The 22252-nt window shown below is 39.8% G+C and overlaps 1 protein-coding gene across 3 annotated transcripts in view; it reads left to right on the forward strand.

Moving 5' to 3' along the window:
- RNF121 (ring finger protein 121) overlaps window positions 1-22252 on the forward strand; it is an 82808-nt gene that overhangs the window by 28956 nt on the left and 31600 nt on the right. For 2 of the 3 annotated variants that reach the window (XM_027115606.1, XM_027115605.1), the window contains exons 2-3: window positions 5619-5656; window positions 8527-8668. In XM_027115606.1, the coding sequence (XP_026971407.1) occupies window positions 5619-5656; window positions 8527-8668 (180 nt within the window). Of the gene's footprint in view, window positions 1-4248; window positions 4326-5618; window positions 5657-8526; window positions 8669-22252 lie in introns of all 3 variants that reach the window. The other variant, XM_027115607.1, reaches the window with a different exon arrangement.

Genomic DNA, 22252 nt, shown 5'->3' on the forward strand with positions numbered 1-22252 from the left:
AAAAAGAAGTGAGCTATCAAGCCATAAAAAGAGATGGAGGAATGTTAAATGCATATTACTAAGTGAAAGAAGCCAATGTGAAAAGGCTACGTACTATATGATTTCAACTATATGACACTCTGGAAGAGGCAATACTGTGGAGACAGTAAAAAGATCAGTGGTTGCTAGGGATTGGGGGGATGGAGAGATGAATAAGCAGGGCACAGAGAATTCTTAAGTCAGTGAAACTACACTGTATGATACTCTAATGATGGATATGTGTCCATGAGGACATTATATGTTTGTCCAAATCCACAGAATGTACATCAATAGTGAACTCTCAGGTAAACTATGGACTTTGGGTGATGGTATGTCAATGTAGGTTCTTCAGTTAGAACAAAGGTACCGCTCTGATGGGGATGTAGGTAATGAGGGAGGCTATGCATATTTGGGAGCAGGGTGCATATGGGAAATCTCTGTGCTTTCCACTCAGTTTTGTTGTGAATCTAAAACTGCTGTAAAAAAAAAAAAAGTTATTTTTTTAAAAGTGGACAAGGGACAAAGGATCTGAATAAACTTTTCTCCAAAGAAGATATGTACATGGCTAATAAGCATATGAAAAGGTGTTCAACATCATTATACATCAGGGAAATTCAAAATCATATTGATCTGCCATTTCACACCCATTGGGATGCTTTTTACCAAAAAGACAATAAGTGTTGTTGAAGATGTGGAGAAATTGGAACTCTCATACACTGCTGGTGGGAATGTAAAATGGTGCAGCTGCTGTGGAAAACAGTTTGGCAGTTCCTCAAAAGGTTAAGCATAGAGTTACATGTGACCAGACAGTTCCACTACTAGATACATGCTCAAGAAAAATGAAAGCATGTCTACATGAAAACTTGTAAATGAATGTTCGTAACAGCATTATTTGTAATAGCTCAAAACTATAAACAACCCAAATGTCCATCAACTGATGGATGGACAAAGAAAATGTCGTATATCCATACAATACAATATTATTTGGTAATAGAAAGGAATGAATTACAGTACCTGCTGCAACACTGAAAACATGCTAAGTGAAAGAAGCCATTCACAAAAAACCACATATTGTATGATCTCGTTTATATGAAATGTCAAGAATAGGCAAATCTATAGATAGAGATCAAAAGTAAATTGGTGGTTCCTTGGGCTGGGGGGAGATTGGAGAGTGATGGCTGACTGGTATGTGGTTTCTTTTTGGGGTGGTAAAAATGTTCTAAATTTAAATAGTGGTGATGGTGGCACAACTCAATATACTAAAAGCACTGAATAGTACATTTTAAATGGATGAATTTTACGGTATGTGAATTAGATCTCAGTAATGCTGTTGTTAAAAACAACTCAGGTGTATAGAGGTATACGACTGTAGGACAAAGTGTGGATGTGAGTGCTGGGATGCAATAGCAATTTTTTTAATGATAATCCTTTTATTTTTTTAACTTTTAATTTTATATTGGAGTATAGTTGATTACCAGTGTTGTATTTCAGGTGTACAGCAAAGTGATTGTAATAGCAATGCTTTTATATGCATATGAATTACCTAGGTATCTTATTAAATGCAGATTCTGATTCAGGAGGTCTGGGATGGATTCTCTTCCGCAGAGCACAGGCTCCGGACGCGCAGGCTCAGCGGCCATGGCCCACGGGCCCAGCCGCTCCGCGGCATGCGGGATCCTACCGGACCGGGGCACAAACCCGTGTCCCCTGCATCGGCAGGCGGACTCTCAACCACGGCGCCACCAGGGAAGCCCTGGGATGGATTCTGAAGCATCTATTTCTTAAGCTCTCAGGGTGCTAATGCTTCTGGGCTGTGGATCATGCTCATCAAGGCAGTAAAGGATTTTTTTTTTTTTTTTCCAGTGAATGGGGTCAGTCTAAAGAGCCTTTCAGGATCCAGGAGGATTTGTCTAGCATTTTGCATGAAGGCAGAATGTGGTTTGGTGGAAGAGAGGGGCTGAAGGGACAAAGTAACCAGCCTGTGTAAAGACTCAGAGACCACCGAGTATCAGTATTTGTGGGGGATAGGAGGTCTGTTTGTGGTATTACACTGGTGGACCTTGAGTCTTTCGCACCTGAGAAAATATCAGTCAACTGCAGATCATTTTCCATTTTTGTAAAGTTTTCTCTTGCCCTCTGCCTGACATTTTTGGTCTAACTTCTTTCAAATCTGGACCTAGGTAGATTGACATGACTAGAGACCTTGCGACATCCTAGGAGGGGAGTGATTGGTTGGCAAAAAGACATTCTGTGTATGGGTCTTAGGAGTGGGAAATGGGCCCATCAATCAGTAATCTTGCCCTGAGAACCTACCTAATTAGCTACCTGAGCTCTGGACAGGTCAAGTTTAGACTGACTTACTTCTTGGTCCCAGGTGAATAAACTCATTAATGAGGGAGCAAATAAAGATGTATTTCCAGATGGTACAGGTTAATTATAGGTATAGCTTATAGCTTTCCTTGTTTTTCCACCTGAGCTAGAAGACTGATTTGGATGTAATTTTTAAAATCTTTTCATTCAGCATGCAAATATTAAAGCCAAATCATGTCTTTACTCAACATTACTCCACTCTGGTGCTCGTACTACTCCACGAAGTGCTAAATGGTCCTCTAAGCACCAAGTCTAGTCTCAGCCTTAGTGCTTGCCCTTCTCAGCTGTTCCCTGAGCTCTGAAAGCATTACTGCCCTGTGCTTCACCAACATTCAGTTCCCTGGCCTCTCTCAGTACTTTTTAAAGTACACTCACTCTCCTAGGAAGAAAGGCAATGAAATCACTTGGTCACTTGGAATATAATTACCCTCACAGCCCCACAGTGAAGTCAGAAGACTTATTCTCTATTTTCCAGCGGGAGAAACAAAGGCACAGACAGTAGCATGCTTGACCACTATCTCATGGAGAGGTGTCCCCATGCCTGGTCCGGTTCTCTGAATCTTCCTTGTTTTCTCTTCAATGGACTTACCTTGCTTCTTTGAACATGTAGTTGTGTTGTTTTGTTTTGTTTTGACGTGTAGTTTTTTAAACATGATTTTCTGGGTGCCTCCAGAAAATGAATACTTATTTCTCAGATGCTTATTAGGTATTTTTCAAGTGTTGTTTATACTCCCATTTAAGCATCTCCAGGTGGGGTGCTGGTGTGTCAGCATACTTATTACCCTGTTGGAGGGAATTCTGTTCAATTTCACAAGTACTCAGTGAGTGCTTAATATACACTCAGCTCTGCTATTCTACTTGAAAGACGAAAAAGCAGTGTATTCTCCTCGGCTCTGTGGGATCTTCTAGGATGGGAGCAAGATAGACATAAGCAGGACTTGGACTAGGGTGAAGCAAACAAGGCGCTGGGCGCAAACTTGAAGGAGGCACTCACTCTCAAGGTCATGCAAGTGCAGTGTCAGTACCTGAAAATGTGTGCCTTCTTAAATTTTGAGCTCTAGGTCCCTTGCTTGCACCACCCTGGTCCTGGCCCTGGCCCTGGATTTAAGAAGCAGTTAGGTCACTTGGAAAGCATGTCTAAGGTAACATAAGATCGTGGTCCTTGGGCTTCCCTGGTGGCGCAGTGGTTGGGAGTCTGCCTGCCGATGCAGGGGACATGGGTTCGTGCTCTGGTCTGGGAGAATCCCGCATGCCGCGGAGCGGCTGGGCCCGTGGGCCATGGCCGCTGAGCCTGCGTGTCTGGAGCCTGTTGCTCCGCAACGGGAGAGGCCGCGACAGTGAGAGGCCTGCATACTGAAAAAAAAAAAAAAAAAAAAAGATTGTGGTCTTTAATTGTCTGCTCAGGTACCACCCAGCTGGGCCTTTCCATTTCCTGCATCTACTTGTCTCCTCTTGGAGGGGACCTCTGTCCTTCTGGGGGGATGAAGGACTGAGTCAGGTCACATGAATAAATTCTGTGAGGCAGTGTGAAGTAGGACGAGGAGGGTGGTTGACTTCATTACCCTGATTGGCTGGGAGAAGCCTTAGGATATTGTTTCTTCCTTCCCCTCCCCTGCCCTCTGTCTTCCCCTCTCCTTCCCTCTCCTCTCTTTTCCCTCTTCACCCCTCCCCTCTTTTCCTCCTCTACCCTCCTCTTTTCCTTCCCTCCCTCCCTCCTTCTCTCTCTTTCTTTCCGTCCCTCCCTCCCTCCCTCTCTCCCTCCCTCCCTCCCTCTCTCCCTCCCTCCCTCCCTCTCTCCCTCCCTCCCTTCCTTCCTTCCTTCCCTCCCCTTCCCTTCCTTTCCTTTCCTTCCTTCCTCAGCTGGGACACGTAGAAACCAGAAAGCCCTCTCTAAGCAATGGTGGACATTCCCAGTACCCACACATAAAGGATGCATGGTAAATATGTACTGATTTTACTCAGTAGTAGTATGGAGTTCTGCCCATTTTACTTCAAACATCCCACTTAAGGTACTTTTCTGAAGTTATCAGAGGAACATTGGGAAACTGGGCCTTGAACTTCGTAAGAACTAAAGGAATATTTGTTGATTGATTCCTTTGGTGATTATGAGGGCCTTTCTTCTGTATATCAAGGAGCATTTTCAGCTCAGTTCAGTATAAGAATGTATCGAGTGACTTATGTACTGAGGCTTTGGGTATGCTTCTGTATGGCTACAAGGAAGTAGAAGACTTGAGCTGTGATCTCAAAGAACTTAGTAGTATTCTAGAGCAGTGGTTTTTCAGCTGGGACAATTTTTGTCCCCCAAGGGACATTTGATAATGCCTATAGACTTTTTTGGTTTTATCTGTGGAGATGCTGCTGGCATCTAGTGGGTAGAGGCTAGGGATGCTGCTAAACATCCTACAGTGTACAGATCCCCACCCCCCACCCCCACCCCCACCCCCACAAAAAAACAACCCAGAGAATCAACCAGCCCAGAATATCACTAGTGCCAAGGTTTAAGAAATCCTGCTCTAAAAGGATAAGACTAACAAATAGAACTGGAACTTTGAGGTTGGAAGGCCACACTGCTACTTTTTTTTTAACATCTTTATTGGAGTATAATTGTTTTACAATGGTGTGTTAGTTTCTGCTGTATAACAAAGTGAATCAGCTATACATATACATATATCTCCATATCTCCGCCCTCTCGCGTCTCCCTCCCATCCTCCCTATCCCACCCCTCTAGGTGGTCACAAAGCACTGAGCTGTTCTCCCTGTGCTAGGTGGCTGCTTCCCACTAGCTATCTGTTTTACATTTGGTAGTGTATATATGTCCATGCCACTCTCTCACTTCTTCCCAGCTTACCCTTCCCCCTCCCCGTGTTCCCAAGTCCATTCTCTACGTTTGCGTCTTTATTCCTGTCCTGCCCCTAGGTTCTTCAGAACCATTTTTGTTTGTTTGTTTGTTTTTAGATTCCGTATATATTACACTGCTACTTAATAGCAGAGCAAGGACTTGGACTAGGGTGAAGCAAACAAGGTGCTGGGCGCAAACTTAAGCTTAGTTCACCCTAGTCTAATGGGGCCATTTAGAGTCAAATGGTATTATATGACAGAATATTTTATCTAGCTTCATGTCCCACAAATCATAATTCAAACTTTTAGCTCTAGCAGTGTGTGATCATTGTATGTTGGGCAGGGACAGTTCTAAGACAGTAATGGATTTTTATGGTGGTGTCTTTCTACAGGTTGATATGTCAGACCTCTCTCCAGAGGAGCAATGGAGGTAAGTGTGACAGTGTGGGCCCCTCTTGGTGGGAACTATAGATTAATCCTACTAAAAGAGTTGTATATCTACCCTTTTTGCTTCCTTTTCTGTGGCAGGCAGTGACCTATGACCAGTAGGACAGGTCATTTGAGATCTTTCCCAGTATTTGGGTCACTCTTGGGTAGCTCCCTCGGTCCTTGGGAGTAAATAGATAATTGCACCAAACCACCCATCTGGGTTTTGAATACTAGTTCTGCCATTTCCTAGCAATGTGATCTTGGGCAAGTTACTTAACTTCACACGACCTTAGTTTTCCCAATTTGTAAAATGAGGATCATAACAGTTGTTGTGAAGATCAACATGTATGAAATTCTTAGAACAGTGCCTGGCATGTGGTAAACTTCCAGTAAGTGTTACCTGCTTTAAGGATGATTATCATCATTAACATCATCATGATCCATGAAACAGGGCAGAGAGCGCTGTTTGAGAAAATGCGAGATGTGTCTTCTGATCTCAACTCTGCTACTAACTTGCTTTGTAACCAGAGTGAGTCAACAAATATTTTATTGTCATTATTTCTCATTGGTAGAGGAGTTTCAAAAGTGCTTGCCCCACAAACTTTATAAGGTAACTGACCAGTGAGCTGAAATCAACCAAGTAAAAGTTTAATAGTGAGCAAAAAACACCTCGTTTAGATTAAAACTATTGATTATAAAAAATGTAGAATGGCAAAGATATCAACTCATATGACAGGCCCAGCAAGATTTTAGGTGACTTTAAGCTTAATATGCACCAGTTGTGTACCTAAGCTACCAAAATACTGTACAGTTTGCGAAGATGTTCATTGAAAATATACTATCTGCCTTAAGGGAAGTGACAGTGCTACTGTGTTCTGCTTTGCTGAGTCCACATTGATTTTGTTGTAAACACTGCATATGAAGATCTTTAGCTAGATATGTCTAGAAGAAGGCAATCAGGATTAATGGTCTTCACATTATGTTATATGCATCGTGTATAAAGATCCAGAACTGTTAACCTAAAAGGGCCCAGGAAAATGATGGTAGAAACAGGATTGGTTTTTTTTTTTTTAAATAATAGTATGATAAATATTTGAAGGGGCAGCATTGGGAAAGAGAGAGTGGATATGTTCCAGAGTGTAGGATTAGGTCCAAAGGACTGAAGCTGTAGTAAGATAATTTAGTCTCATTATCAGAAACATTGTTAATAATCGTGGTATATTGTGAGGCACAGAGCTTCCTGCTTCTTAAAGCTTTGGAATTTTATTCCTTCATAAGCACGTATGAGTTCCTACAATGTGTCAGACACTGCTGGTTCTAGAATAGATTATTTTAAGAGGCATGTATTCTCAGCCAGTGGAGGTATTCAAACAAATGATTGCAAAAATAATTTTTACATTGAGTGGTAACTTGAGCTAGGTGCCTTCTGGTGTTTTCTCAGTCCTTTTTTTGATTTCTTGTTGTACACATCCATTCAGTTATATACTGTCTGAGAACAAGAAACTTATCTCTTATTATCTTTATAACTCCCCATAATCCTTGGGATTTTAAAATATCCTTTGCCCTTTTAGTTTAGCTTATCCTCACAACAACCCTATGAGGGAGGCAGAAAAGATAAGGACTCCTTTTGATGGATGAAGAAATCGTGATGTAGAGATGTAAATTTTCTTCGCTAAGGCCACATAGGTTGTGTCTGAACCTAAGTTTCTGACTCCTACCCCTATTATATTTTGTCAGATTCTGTCACCTAGGATAAAGTTTTATGTAAGGTGAACCCTTAGGTGCTGTGACTGCCAGGCTGACTGACATTTGGCTGCCCACCAAGTTTCCCCCCTCCTAACATTTTATTATGAAAAATCTCAAATATACAGAAAAGTTGAAAGAATTGTACAGTGAACACCCTTGTACCCACCACCTAGATTGTACAACTAACTTTTTGCTATATTTTATGATTTGTCTATCCATAATGCATCCCACTGGGTTCTTCTTGCTTAGTCTCTCATTGCCCTTGGGAATTCCATGAAGATACCATTTATGTTGTCCTTTCCCTTTCTCCCTAATACCCCTGGGTATGGAGAACTTGCACAAAAGCTCCTGACTACGGGTTACATTTGTACTTAGTTTCCTAATTCCTTCTTTATTCCTCTCCCTTGGCTGTAGGAGTGACTTTTCTTTCCTGTTCTCAGAGGAAGCTTTTTGCCTATACTGGCCAAGGGAATCACTTGTTGCCAATCCTTGGGACCAGAGAATGCCGGCCTTTAAACTCTTAGATTAAATAAGAGTTTCCAGTTGTACTCTCCTTGAGCCCTTGAAGAGTCTATTTACCTGTGGATACTGATAATGAAGTCACTGTTGGAATAGTGTAAAATCGAAGCACTACTGAAGTTCAGATTTTTCAGGCTTTAATCTTTAGGATCTCTGGTCCTGGCAGAGAGGGTAGGACAAATAAAGCAAGACTTTAACCCTGGAATTTGCACATATTTGCAATATTACTCCTTTACTGGTATCATAAATATCATTGAGTAAGAGTATGAGCCTTTATGGCTGTGACCTCTCTGGGTTACTTTCTTCTTCCAGTGACAGGTTGAAATAGAACTGAAATGGAAAGGTATCAGCTGTTTTTAACATTGGGGCTGGGCAGCAGACCACCCACCTTTAACCCCAATACCTAACCTTGGTGACTAGGGCCCATAGAACCCCTGTTCTATTCCAAAGTGCCTGTCCTCTAGGGCATGTGTGTTTCTAGCCCATATTTCGTACAGTACAAGAGTGTGTTCTACACTATGGACCAGTGAGATATCCCTGGAAAACACTGCTCCTTTACCGCCACACCATCCCTGACCTAGCTCACCCCATCTGTTTGGCTTTCAGGGTCGAGCACGCACGCATGCATGCCAAGCACCGCGGCCACGAAGCCATGCACGCTGAAATGGTCCTCATCCTCATCGCTACCTTGGTGGTGGCCCAGCTGCTCCTGGTACAGTGGAAACAGAGGCACCCCCGCTCCTACAATGTAAGCCACTTTGTTCATTTTTTTGTTTGCCAGTCATCAAGAGACCCTTCTTAAGTATTCTAGGGTCCAGCCTAACCCAGGCCACATGTAGGCAAGGAATAGATAATAATACTAAACTGTATGTGTGAATGGTGAATAGTGTATGTTGGGTGTGTGTTTAAGGGACAGGCGATTCAGATTGTGAAAACTGGGAAAGAACCTGAATGTACTTTCATAGCCAGAAAAGGTAGATCCTTCCTTTTAACATTTTGGGATAGATTCATGAAGGAGCTGTTCATTAGGAACTATTCAAATAGAGGCAGAGATGATCACTTGATTGGGAAGACCAAGCCTCCAATGAATCTTTAGATTAATATTTTGAAAATGCAGTAATAAAGAGGAGGCAATGTAACAAGTGGTAAGAAGGCAGGGTCAGAGTTAGAGAGACCTAAAAAGGCAGTTCTAGAGGAAATAAGGAACAAAAACATAAAATGTACAGAAAACATACAGCTAAATGGCAGAAGTAAATCCTTCCTTATTAGTAATTACTTTAAATGTAAATGGATTAAATTCTCCTATTAAAAAGCAGAGATTGTTACATTGATTTAAAAAACCACATTATCCATGTTTATACTGTCTATAAGATACTCACTTTAGATATAAAGAAACAAGAGATAAAAGTAAAAGGATGGGGCTTCGCTGGTGGTGCAGTGGTTAAGAATCTGCCTGCCAATGCAGGGGACATGGGTTTGATCCCTGGTCTGGGAAGATCCCACTAAGCCCATGCGCCCCAACTACTGAGCCTGTGCTCTAGAGCCTGCGAGCCAACTACTGAGCCCGCGAGCCAGAACTACTGAAGCCCGCACACCTAGAGCCCATGCTCCGCAACAAGAGAAGCCACCACAACGAAGAGTAGCCCCCACTCGCTGCAAATAGAGAAAGTCCGCAAACAGCAACAAAGACCCAATGCAGCCAAAGATAAATACATAAATAAATATTAAAAAAAAGTAAAACGATGGAAAAAGATATTTCATGCAAATGATAACCAAGAAAGAGCTGGTGGCTCTTAAATGTCAGACAAAATAGCCTTTAAATCAAAAAAGGTTACATGAAATAAAGAAGGACATTACATATTGATAAAAGGTTCATTACAGCCAGAAGATGTAACAGTTATAAACATATATGTACCTAACAAAGGAACCCCCAAATATGTGAAGCAAAAATTGACAAAATTGAAGGAAGAAACAGATGGTTCTACAATAATAGTTGGAGAGTTCAGTACCCCACTTTCAGTAATGGATAGAATAGCCAGGTAGATCAACAGGTAAAAGAGGACTTGAACAACATTATAAACCAATTAGACCTAACAGACATATACAGCATACTCCACCCAACAACAGCAGAATACATGTTCTTCTCAAGTACACATGGGCCATTCTCCAGGATAGACTATATGTTGGACCACAAAATAAGCTTCAGTAAATTAAAAAACATTAAAATCATAGATGCAACTACTCTGGATTAGGACACGGCAGGTGGTATACTGGATTCTTTTACAACTATTATCTTAGAAGTATTTAACCTTTTCAAGTATAACCCTTTTTTAACATAAAAAACTTGGCAAACATCCATGTGATAATAGTTGTACTTTGAAAGAATACATAAACACATATAGTAGTAACAATAGCTAACATTTATTGAATTTTTACTATGCCAGTCACTGTTCTAAGCACTTTACATATATAACTCATTTAATCCTCACAGTAACCCAATAAATACTGTTTTCTCCAATTACAGATGAGGAACTGAGGCAGAAAGGCTAAGTAACTTGCTCCACTGGTAAAACCATTATTTGAACCAAGACAATTTTACTCCAGGGCTTTTAGTCTTAATCCCTAAATGCTTCTTTTTCTCTAGTATGCTTTTTCAGACCTCTTGTAATAGGGCCAAAGATGCCCAGAGGTCTGTAGCCCACAGGATGGGAACTGCTACACTATCTCATTTAACCCTCCTAATAGCCCATGATGTAAGTACTATGAACAAACTGAGGCCCAGAGAGTTCAGGCATGAAGGGGGGATACTAATAGAGCCAGGATTTAAACCCAAGTCTTCTGTTTCATATTTCATAATTTCTACTATACCATATGGTGCTTCTGGAAAGGATTTTCCATCAAGGGAACCAAGGGATAATATGGAGCGTAGGCAGAAGAGAGACTAATCTTTGCCCTTGAGCTGGCACTTGTTCCAGACATTACTGGCCTATAGCCACCTCATGTGTTGTCATGCACCGCAAGTAGAGACATCTGTACCTTCAGGTCATAGTGCATGGAATGACCTCATGGCACCAAGGCTTTTTGAACTAGGCACCATCCAGCAGGCTGAGCCATCTGGGGTGGGGCTTCATATCTGGACCCTGCTCATGCTTCACCCTGCCATCTGAGATAAGTGACTTGTTTTTCAGTGTGTGCTTATAGTACCTGCTCTATAAAATGGGGATTTATCAGGATGGTTTAATTGAGCCTGGAAAATACAAAAAATCATAAACCAATGTAGAGAGACCCCTTGGAATTTCTGTGCTTGAACTTAGAAATAATTATATATTGTTGGCTAATCTGCAGAGATTTCTGAAAACCTCTGAAGAAGTGAGGATGCATAATGTACTGCAGTGGTTTTCAGTATGTAGTTTTTTAAAAGGCTGTGGAGTCCTTTCTTCAAACAGTATCTTAAGGAAAAACCCAGTGTAGAAAATAAGAGGATGCTCTTCTTGGGCTGGTAACCCTGACCCCTCCGCTTTCTCAGGAACATCTATAGGACACATCAGAGTGTTAGAAAACCACTGATGTGTCATTCATTCATTAATCTTTTTTTTTTTTTCTTTTGCGGTACGCGGGCCTCTCACTGTTGTGGCCTCTCCCGTCGCGGAGCACAGGCTCTGGACGCGCAGGCTCAGCGGCCATGGCTCACGGGCCCAGCCGCTCCGCGGCATGTGAGATCTTCCCGGACCGGGGCACGAACCCGTGTCCCCTGCATCGGCAGGCGGACTCTCAACCACTGTGCCACTAGGGAAGCCCCATTCATTAATCTTTAATAGGAATGTGATTGTGACTTAATGAGGCCAGTTGTTGTAAGGAACACGCACAGTTGTCTCATTACTTTATTGCCACATCCTGTAAACATGCTGAACTACATTGGTGAGAGGACATGCTAACATTATAGCATATCTTACACTGAGAAACTTAAACTCATCTTTAGAAAATTGGAAGAAGAAATCTGTAGTGTCCTGCTTTATGCTGCTCTTATACAATAAGATCAATGAATGTACAATGAATGTTTTTACTGCTTTGATTAAAGTACTAACTTTGGAGGAAGAAAAATTGCCCAAGATGCCTGTACATAATGGCATCTCCTGTCCTTTTTCAAGCTTATCAGAAGTTGGAGCTGTTTGCCTTGTAGCAGTAAATACAGTGGAGTTAGACCATCTGGCTTGATTAGCCAGCTCCATGCTTCCTGGCTATATGACTTTATACCTCTCTGAGCCTCAGTTCTTATCTCTAAATTGGGGTGATAATATCTATCTCCTGGGTTGTGAAGATTATATAAAATTGCATGGCAAAGTGTTTTGTAAACTCTAAAGCTAATGTTAGTGACTTTGTTCCTCCTACTCCTAAGAGAAAAGTCTCAAGACATAAAAATATCTTCAGGTACTATTTTATGTGGAAGTGGAATAGATTTTATTTTTATTGAGGACAATTTCACATAACAAAATTCACAGTTTTAACTGTTTTAAAGTGTATAATTCACTGGCTTTTAGCACATCCACGTTGTTGTGCAACCATGGCCACTATTTAGTTCTAGAATGTTTTTGTTACGCCAAAGGAAACCCCATACCCATTAAGCCATCACTTCCCATTTCCCCCTCCCAGCACACCCTGGCAACCACTAATGTGCTTTCTATGTATTTGCCTATTCTGTATATTCATATAAATAGAATCATATAATATGTGGCCTTTTGTGCTTGGCTTCTTTCACTTAGCATAATGTTTCCAAAGTTCTTTCATATTGTAGTATCTACCAGTATTTCATTCCTTTTATGGTTGTGTAATATTCCATTGTGTGGATATGCTACATTTTGTTTATCCATTCTTTAGTTGATGGACACTTGAGTTGTTTCCACCTTTGGGCTATTTTGTTTCGTTTTGTTTTTTATTTATTAATTAATTTTATTTATTTTTGGCTGCATTGGGTCTTCGTTGCTGCATGCGGCTTTCTCTGGTTGCGGTGAGCAGGGGCTACTCTTCGTTGTGGTGTACAGCCTTCTCATTGCAGTGGCTTCTCTCGTTGCAGAGCACGGGCTCCAGGGCACGTGGGCTTCAGTAGTTGTGACACATGGGCTCAGTAGTTGTGGCTCGCGGGCCCTAGAGCGCAGGCTCAGTAGTTGTGGCGCACGGGCTTAGTTGCTCCGCCGCATGTGGGATCTTCCCGGACCAGGAATAGTACCCATGTCCCCTGCATTGGCAGGTGGATTCTTAAACACTGTGCCACCAGGGAAGCCTTGGGCTATTTTGAATAGTGTTACTAGGAACATTCATTGTAAGTTTTTATTTGAACACCTATTTTCAGTTCTTGGGTATATCCTGGAGTGGATTTGCTGAGTCATATGTAACTCTATGTTTAACTTTTTGAGGAACTGCCAAATGGTTTTCTATAGCAGCTGCAGGATTTTACATTCTAACTCACAATATATTGGGTTCCAATTTCTCCACATTCTCGCCAACACTTGTTATTTTTCTTTTTCTTTTCCTTCCTTGCTTCCTTGCTTCCTTTTTTCTTTTCTTGTATTATAGCCACCCTAGTGGGCATAAAGTGGGATTTCATTGTGGTTTGATTTGTATTTCCCTAATGGTGTTGAGCATCTTTTGATGTTTTGGGGTTTTTTTTGTTGGTAGTGGTTTGTTGTTGTTGTTTTTGGCCACACTGCAGCATGTGGGATCTTAGCTCCCTGACCAGGGATTGAACCCATACCCCCTGCAATGGAAGCACGGAGTCTTACCACTGGACTGTCAGGAAGTCCTCTTTTGATGTTTTTATTGGCTATTTGTATATCTTTTTTGGAGAAATGTCTATTCACGTTCTTTACCCATTTTTTAATTGGATTTCTGTCTTTTTTTTTTTCTTTTTGGATGTTCTGTGCAGCTTTTGGGATCTTAGTTCCCTGACTAGGGGTTGAACCTGGGCCACGACAGTGAAAGTGCCAAATCCTAACCACTGGATCGTCAGGGAACTCCCAGATTTTTGACTTTTTGTTGTTGAATTGTAGAAGTTCTTTATATAGTCTGGATACTACACCATCGTTAGATAATGATTTACAAATATTTTCTCCCGTTCTGTGGGTTGCCTTTTCACTTTCTTGATAGTAGTATCCTTTTATGCATAAACATTTTTAAGTTTGGTGAATCCAATTTTTTTTGAATATATTTAACATATAACATTGTGTAAATTTAAGGTGTGTAACGTTAATTTGCTACATTTATATATTATAGCATGATTGCCATTGTAGTGATATTTAGCACCTCTATCACATTACATAATTATTCTTTCTTTTTAGTGTGGTTGGAATAACTAAGTTCTAGTCTGTTAGCAAGTTTGATCATTAAAGTTCAACATCATTGTCCATATTCATTATTCTGTGCATTAGATCTCTATGGCTTATTTACTACTATGGCTTATTTACTACTAGTTGCAAGTTTGTACTGTTAAACCTATTTTTTTCTTTTGTTGCTTATGCTTTTAATGTCATGTCTAAGAATCCATTGACAAATCCAAGATTATTAAGATTTTCCCCTGTGTTTTCTTTGAAGAGTTTTATACTTTTAGCTCTTAGGATTTAGGTCTTTGATCCATTTTGAGTTAATTTTTTGTAAGTGGTGTGAGATAAGGATCTAACTTTATTTTTTTGCGTGTGGATATCCAGTTGTCCTAGCACCATTTATTGAAGAGACTTCTTCCTCCATTTAATGGTCTTATTAGCACTATTGTCAAAAATCAATTGACCATAGATGTATGCACTTATTTTTGTACTTTCAGTTATATTCCATTGAACTATAGATCTATACTAATGCCAGTATCACACTTTTGATTACCATAGCAATGTAGTAAGTTCTGAAATTAGGAATCATGAGTCCTCCATACTGGTTCCTTTTCAAGATTGCTTTGACTATTCTAGATCCCTTGCAATTCCATGCTAATTTTAAGATCAGTTTTTCCATTTCTGCAAAAAAAGGCAGTTGTGATTTTGATAAGGATTGCTCTGAATCTGTAGATCATTTGAGGGAGTATTACCATGTTAGCAATATCAATCTTCCCATTCCATGAACTTTCATGAGCATTAATTGTCTTTTCATTTATTTCAGTCTTCTTTAATTTCTTTCATTAATGTTTTGTAATTTCCAATGTACAAGTCCCATATCTCCTTGGTCAAATTTATTCCTCAGTATTTTGTTCTTTTTGATGTTATTGTGAATGGAATTATTTTCTTAATTTCCTTCTTGGATTGTTCATTGTTAATATATAGAAATAAAACTGATTTTTGTGTGTAGATTTTGTGTTTTGCAACTTTGCTGAATTTGTTTATTAACCAATAGTTTTTTTAGTGTAAATTCTTTAGGGTTTTCTTTATATAAATCATGTCCTCTGTTTTGCTTCTTTTTTTCCGATTAGATGCCTTTTATTTCCTTTTCTTGCATAATCGCTCTGGCTAAAACTTCCAGTACAATGTAAAATAATAGTAGTGAGATGGGCATCCTTGTCTTTTTCCTGATCTTAGGGGAGAAGCTTTCAGTCTTTAATCTTTAAGTATGTTAGCTGTGGATATTTCATAAATGCCCTTTATCATGTTGAGGAAATTCCCTTCTATTCCTAGTTTGTGTGTTTATCATTGAATGGGTGTTGAATTCCTCAAATGCTTTTTCTACATCAATTGAGGTGATCATGTGGTGCATCCCTGGGATAAATCTTACGTGGTCATGGTGTGTAATCCTTTTAATATGCTGCTAGATTTGGTTTGCTAGTATTTTGTTGAGGATTTTTGCCTCTGCATTCATAACAGAAATTGGTTTGTACTTTTCTTGTCATATTTTTGTCTTGCTTTGGTATCAGGAAAATGGGGCCTCATAGATAAGTTAGGAAGTGTTACCTTCTTTTCTGTTTTTTGAGGAATGGAATTTTGGTGTAGTATAAAAAGCCTTGAAGTGGGAGTCACTTGATCTAAGATCTATTTCTAGCATCACTGCTAATTAGCAATGGACCTTGGGCAAATTACTTATTCCCTCTTAGCCTCGCCTCATTCTCATGTTTCATCTTTAAAGTGAGGGTTGAAGACTAGATGATTGCTAATGTCTCTTCAAACTTTAAAATAGTTTTTCATTACTGTTATTTTGTTTAACTCCAAAGGCCCAAATTAAAGCTAAGGAATGAGAGTTTTAAGAATGCAGATTTTGGCTAAGTATTATAAAGAAATTTTCAACAGTGAGGGCTGTTCCACAGTGGAATGAACTGTCTTAGAAGGGAATGCTCTTCCCATTACAACTATGTTTTATTAGGGGCTAGACAACCCCGTCAGGGATGTTGTGGAGCAGATTTTTGTGAGTTTTACGGATCAGATTTTTGTGAGTTTTACGGAATGGTTGGCTGGACTTCTTCTAAGTACTCCCTCTAAGCTCTAAAATCTGTATCATTGAATTACCAAGAGAGGCGAAGGCCTGTCTCATTCTTAAGAGGACAAAGCTGACCTGTCGAGAGACAGGATGAGGTTTCGTTCTGGTTTTTTTTTGGCGGTACGTGGACCTTTCACTGTTGTGGCCTCTCCCGTTGCGGAACACAGGCACCGGATGCGCAAGTTCAGCGGCCATAGCTCACGGGCCCAGCCGCTCCGCGGCATGCGGGATCCTTCCGGACCAGGGCACAAACCCGTGTCCCCTGCATCGGCAGGCGGACTCTCAACCACTGCGCCACCAGGGAGACCCATCGTTCTGTTTTTGTTTTGTTTGTGTTCTCATTACAAATGTTATACGTGTTATAAAAAATTCAGAAGTGCCCAGAGAGAATCACTGTTAAACATTTGTTACACTTGCAGATTTTTTTCTATGCATATGTTAATATTTATAAATTTTTAGATATTTATGACATCCATTGGGCTCTGCAACATTTTCCACCTAATATAGGCATACCTCAGAGATATCATGGGTTTGGTTCCAGACCATTGCAATAAAGTGAATATGCAATAAAGTAAGTCACACAAAATTTTTGGTTTCTCAGGGCATATAAAAGTTATATTTACACTGTATGTAGTCTGTTAAGTATGCAATAGTGTTATGTCTAAAAAAACAATGTACATACCTTAATTTTAAAATACTTTATTGCTGAAAAATGCTATCATCTGAGCCTTCATTGAGTCAGTCTTTTTGTTGGTGGAGGGTCTTGCCTAGATGCTGTTGGCTGCTGACTGATCAGGCTGGTGGTTGCTGAAGTTTGGAATAGCTGTGGCAATTTCTTAAAATAAGACAACAATGAAGTTTGCTGTATCAATTGTCCTTTTACAAATGATTTCTCTGCAGCACCCAGTGCTGTTTGATAGCATTTTGCCTACAGTAGAACTTCTTTCAAAATTGGAGTCAATCCTCTCAAACCCTGCCTTAGCAACTTAAGTTTATGTATTATTCTAAATCCTTTGTTGTCATTTCAACAGTCTTCACAGCATCTTTACCAGGAGTGGATTCCATCTCAGGAAACTACTTTCTTTGCTCATGTGTAAGAAGCAGCTCTTAAGCTGTTAAAGTTTTATCATGAGATTGCAGCAATTCAGTCACATATTCAGACTCTACTTCTAATTCTAGTTCTCTTGCTATTTCTACCACTTCTGCAGTTACTTCCTCCACTAAAGTCTTTAACCCCTCAAATTCATCCACAAGGGTTGGACTACATTTCTTCCAAATTCCTGTTCATGTTGCTATTCTGACTTCTTTCCAGTGAATTGTAAATGTTCTTAATAGCATCTAGTATAGTGAATCCTTTCCAGAACGTTTTCAGTTTTCTTTGCCCAGATCCAAACAAGGAATCAATATCTATGGCAGCTGTAGTTTTACAAAATGTATTTCTTAAATAACAGGACTTGAAAGTTGAAGTTAGTCCTTGATGCATGGGCTGCAGAATGGATGTTGTGTTAGCTGGCATGAAAACAACATTAATCTCATTGTACATTTCCATCAGAGCTCTTGGTTGATCAGGTGCATTGTCAGTGAGCAGTAATATTTTGAAAGGACTCTTTTTTTTTTTTCTGAGCAGTAGGACTCAATAGTGGGCTTAAAATATTCAGTAAACCATGTTGTAAACTGATGGGCTGTCATCCAGGCTTTGTTGTTCCACTTATAGAGCACAGGCAGAGTAGATTTAACATAATTTTTAAGGGCCCTAGGATTTTGGGAATGGTAAATGAGCATTGGCTTCAACTTAAAGTCACCAGGTGCATTATCCCCTAAAGAGAGAGTCATTTTGTCCTTTGAAGCTTTGAAGCCAGGCACTGACTTCTCCTGTCTGTGAAAGTCATAGATGTCATCTGCTTGAAAATCTGTTGTTTAGTGTGGCTACTTTGATTCATCATCTTAGCTAGATCTTCTGGGTAACTTGCTGCAGCTTCTTCATCCGCATTTGTTGCTTCACCTTGCAATTTTATGTTGTGAAGATGGTTTCTTTCCTTAAACCTTATGAACCAACTTCTGCTAGCTTTAAACTTTTCTTCTGCAGCTTCCTCACCTCTCTCAGCCTTCAGAGAATTGCTCTGGATTAGGTTTTGACTTAAGGGAAAGTTGTGGCTGGTTTGATCTTTTATCTAACCACTGAAACTTTCTTCATATCAGCAGTCAGGCTGTTTTGCTTTCTTATCATTCATGTGTTCACTGGAGTAGCACTTTTAATTTCCTTCAAGAACTTTTCCTTTGCATTCACAACATGGGTTAACTGACACAAGAGGCCTAACTTTCGGCCTGTCTCAGCTTTCAGCATGCCTACTCACTGAGCTTAATCATTTCTAGCTTTTGATTTAAAATGAGAGATGTGTGACTCTTCCTTTCACTTGAACACTTAGAGGTCATTGTAGGGTTATTAATTGGTCTAATTTCAATATTGTGTGTCACAGGGAATAGGGAAGCCCAGGGAAAGGGAGAGAGATGGGGAATAGCTGGTCAGTGGAGCAGTCAGAACATACACAGCGTTTGTTAAGTTTGTTGTCTTATATGGCCTAGTTTGTGGTGCCCCAAAACAATTACAATAGTGACATCAAAGATCACTGATCACCGATCACCATAACAAATATAAAAATAATGAAAAAGTTTGAAATATTGTGAGAATTACCAAGATGTGACACAGAGACATGAACTGTTGGAAAAATGGCGCTGATAGACGTGTTCAACTCAGGGTTGCCACAAGCCTTCAGTTTGTAAAAAACTGCAGTATCTGCAAAGCGCAGTAAAGCAAAATATCATAAAGCAAGGTATGCCTGTACTGGCTCTCAGATATACAAGCCATATTAGTTTGTATGTCTATCCGTATTAGTATGTGTGCCATCCTTTTAAACTACTAAAGCATAGTATTCTTTTAAATTGGTTTTTTTAAATTTAACTTATGTCTATTAATAGACATGTTAATTAACAGTTTATCTCAGTTGCAACAATGGTTCAGTAAACTTTTTACATATATAATTTGCACAGCTGGGCCAGCATTTCTGGAGAATGAATTCCTAGAAATGGAATTGCCTGGTCAAGTGGAATTGCCATTTAATCATTAATGGATCTTGTCAAACTGCCCTTCAAAAAAGTTATAGCAGTTTATCATCCCACCAAGAGGTGTTAAACAGTGCTATTACCCAGTGTTAAAGAGAGTATAGAGAATCCTCAGTATTTTTAATCTTTGTCAATCTAATAGGGTGAAAATACCTAATTTAAAAGTCAAGTAGGGCTTCCCTGGTGGCGCAGTAGTTGGGAGTCTGCCTACCAATGCAGGGGACACGGGTTCGAGCCCTGGTCCAGGAGGATCCCACATGCAGCAGAGCAGCTGGGCCTGTGCTTCATAACTGCTGAGCCTACGCTCTAGAGCCCATGAGCCGCAACTGCTGAGGCCTGTGTGCCTGGAGCCCGTGCTCCGCATCGGGAGAAGCCATCGCAGTGAGAGGCCCGGGCACCGCAACAAAGAGTAGCCCCCCTCGCTGCAACTAGAGAAAGCCCGCGCTCAGTGGCAAAGACTCAACGCAGCCAAACCAAAAATAATAAATAAATTAAATAAATAAATTATAAAAAATATAATAAAAAAATAAAAGTCAAGTAGTTCTGACACTTCCCTGGCAGTCCAGTGGTTAGGACCCACACTTCCACTGCAGGGGGCACGGGTTTGATCTCTGGTTGGGGAACTAAGGTCCCACAAGCTGCAGCGTGGCCAAAACAAACAAACCAAACAAAACAAAAAAGTCAAGAAGTTCTGTAAGGTTTAAAAAGCAAAACACATCAGCCCTCTGCCTATCTCTATCCATCCCTGATTATTATTTCAGTGGCAACCACTTTAAACTTTTTTTAGTTGTTTTCTGATCCTGACCTCTATATTTTTAAGTAACATGATTACACATACACTCACACACACACACACACATATATATAATTTTCCTTTTGTCTTTCTACCATGGAAGGTGGTAATTATCTTATACTGCTACATTATACCCATCACATACACACTTTTCCTCCCAGTTTTTAGTTAAATAAATATTCCCTATTTACATTATTGTGACATATAAATGTTATTCACAGTTGAACCACTTGGTGTATTTGGTCATATTTTCTTTCCTTGCTTAGGATTCTTTTGGAATGTTTCTTATTGATTTATAACAGCTCTTTGTATATTATGAATAAACCTTTTGTCATACGTGTTGCAGGTATCTTTCCTCAGATTGCTATCTGATTTTATTTGTAGAATTGGTACAGAAATTTTTGTAGACTAGATTTATGAACCACCCTGAGGGCTGAGGATTCTGTTATTTGCTGTTCTGTTTGGATGGCCCATTTGGTATTCCTTGTTTTCCATCCTGGTGCATCTGAAATTCTTCTCCCTGCCTAAACAAATTTTAGGTACTTGCTGTAACTGCAAGTTTTTAGTTCTTAAGGGACCCCCTCACCTTGAAATTCAAATCTGCTCTAGGCTGAAGATGGGCTTCAGGGAGGAGAAGCAGAGCAGAAATATAGTTGGACCATCACTAAAGTATGAACTTCACTATTGCATAAACATAATTAATAATACCAGCTACTGTTTATTGAGTACTTCATAATGTGCCAAGTATTTTGCTCTGTGGTGGGTAATTTAATCTTTGTCATTGTATGGATCAAGAAACTAAAGCTCAAAGAGATTACTGAGCCCCACTCAACCAATGATTAGCAGAGTCAGGATTCACGTCCAGTCCCTCTGACTCCTATGCTCTCCTTCACTCTTCCCTGATGTCTGTTTGTTTGTTTGTTCAATTAGCAAATATTCTTTGATCCTTTTAGCCCCGTGCTAGTCAGTAGTCAGTTAATATTGTTAATATTGTTAGTAGTCAGTTAATATTGTTTCATCGAGAAATCACTTTGAAAAAGAGTTTATAAAGTTGGATATTCACATTCCCTATGACCCAGGAGTTTAATTCCTAGATATATGCCAAGAGAAAAGTTTGCACATGCATCCCAGGAGGGAGGATGTACCAGAATTTTCCTATCAGCACTATTTGTAATAGCAAAAACTTGAAAATGACCCCAATACCCATATATAGGTGAGTGGATAGGTTAGTTGTGATATATTTTCACAATGGATATAACTTATAAAATAATGCATATATAAATATATAGAATAACACAAAAATAATTAACTATAGTTACAAATCATGGTAAGGATGAATCTTAGCAATATAATATTGAGTGAAAAAAGTCCCAGAAGAGTACTTATAACTTTGTACCTTTTATAGAAAGCTAAAAACAATGAAAACTAAACAATGTTTTAGAAATATATATGTGAGTGATAAGATCATATTTTAAAAAGCAAGGGAATGATAAAATCAAGATTCAGGATAAGGCTGATGTTGGATGGAGAACTGGAGGATAGGATAGAGAAGAAGAGGACGTAGCTAAATATAAGTACATTTAGGTGTTTCAGTTCTTATGTTGGATGGTGGGTTCAGTATTTGTTATATAATTAAATAATAATTAACTTGAAAAGGAAATAAATCCTGTCACTGCTTCACATAAATGAACCTTTGGGACATTATGCTAAGTGAAATAAGCTGGTCATAAAAAGACAAATACTTCCACTTATATGAGGTACCTAGAGTAGTCAGATTCATACAGAGAGAACGTAGAATGGTGGTTGCCATGGGCTGGGGGGGGTGGGATTGGGAAGTTGTTGTTTAATGGGTACAGAGTTTCAGGTTTGGCAAGATGAAAAAGTTCTGGAGATCTGTTGCGCAGCAGTGTGAATGTACTTACCGCTACTTAACTCTACACTTTTGAAAATGGTTAAGATGGTAAATTTTATGTGGGTTTT

This window comes from Aethalodelphis obliquidens, unplaced genomic scaffold, assembly GCF_003676395.1.
Source record: "Aethalodelphis obliquidens isolate GAN/ISIS:26980383/991018 unplaced genomic scaffold, ASM367639v1 scaffold14, whole genome shotgun sequence".
Lineage (NCBI taxonomy): Eukaryota > Metazoa > Chordata > Mammalia > Artiodactyla > Delphinidae > Aethalodelphis > Aethalodelphis obliquidens.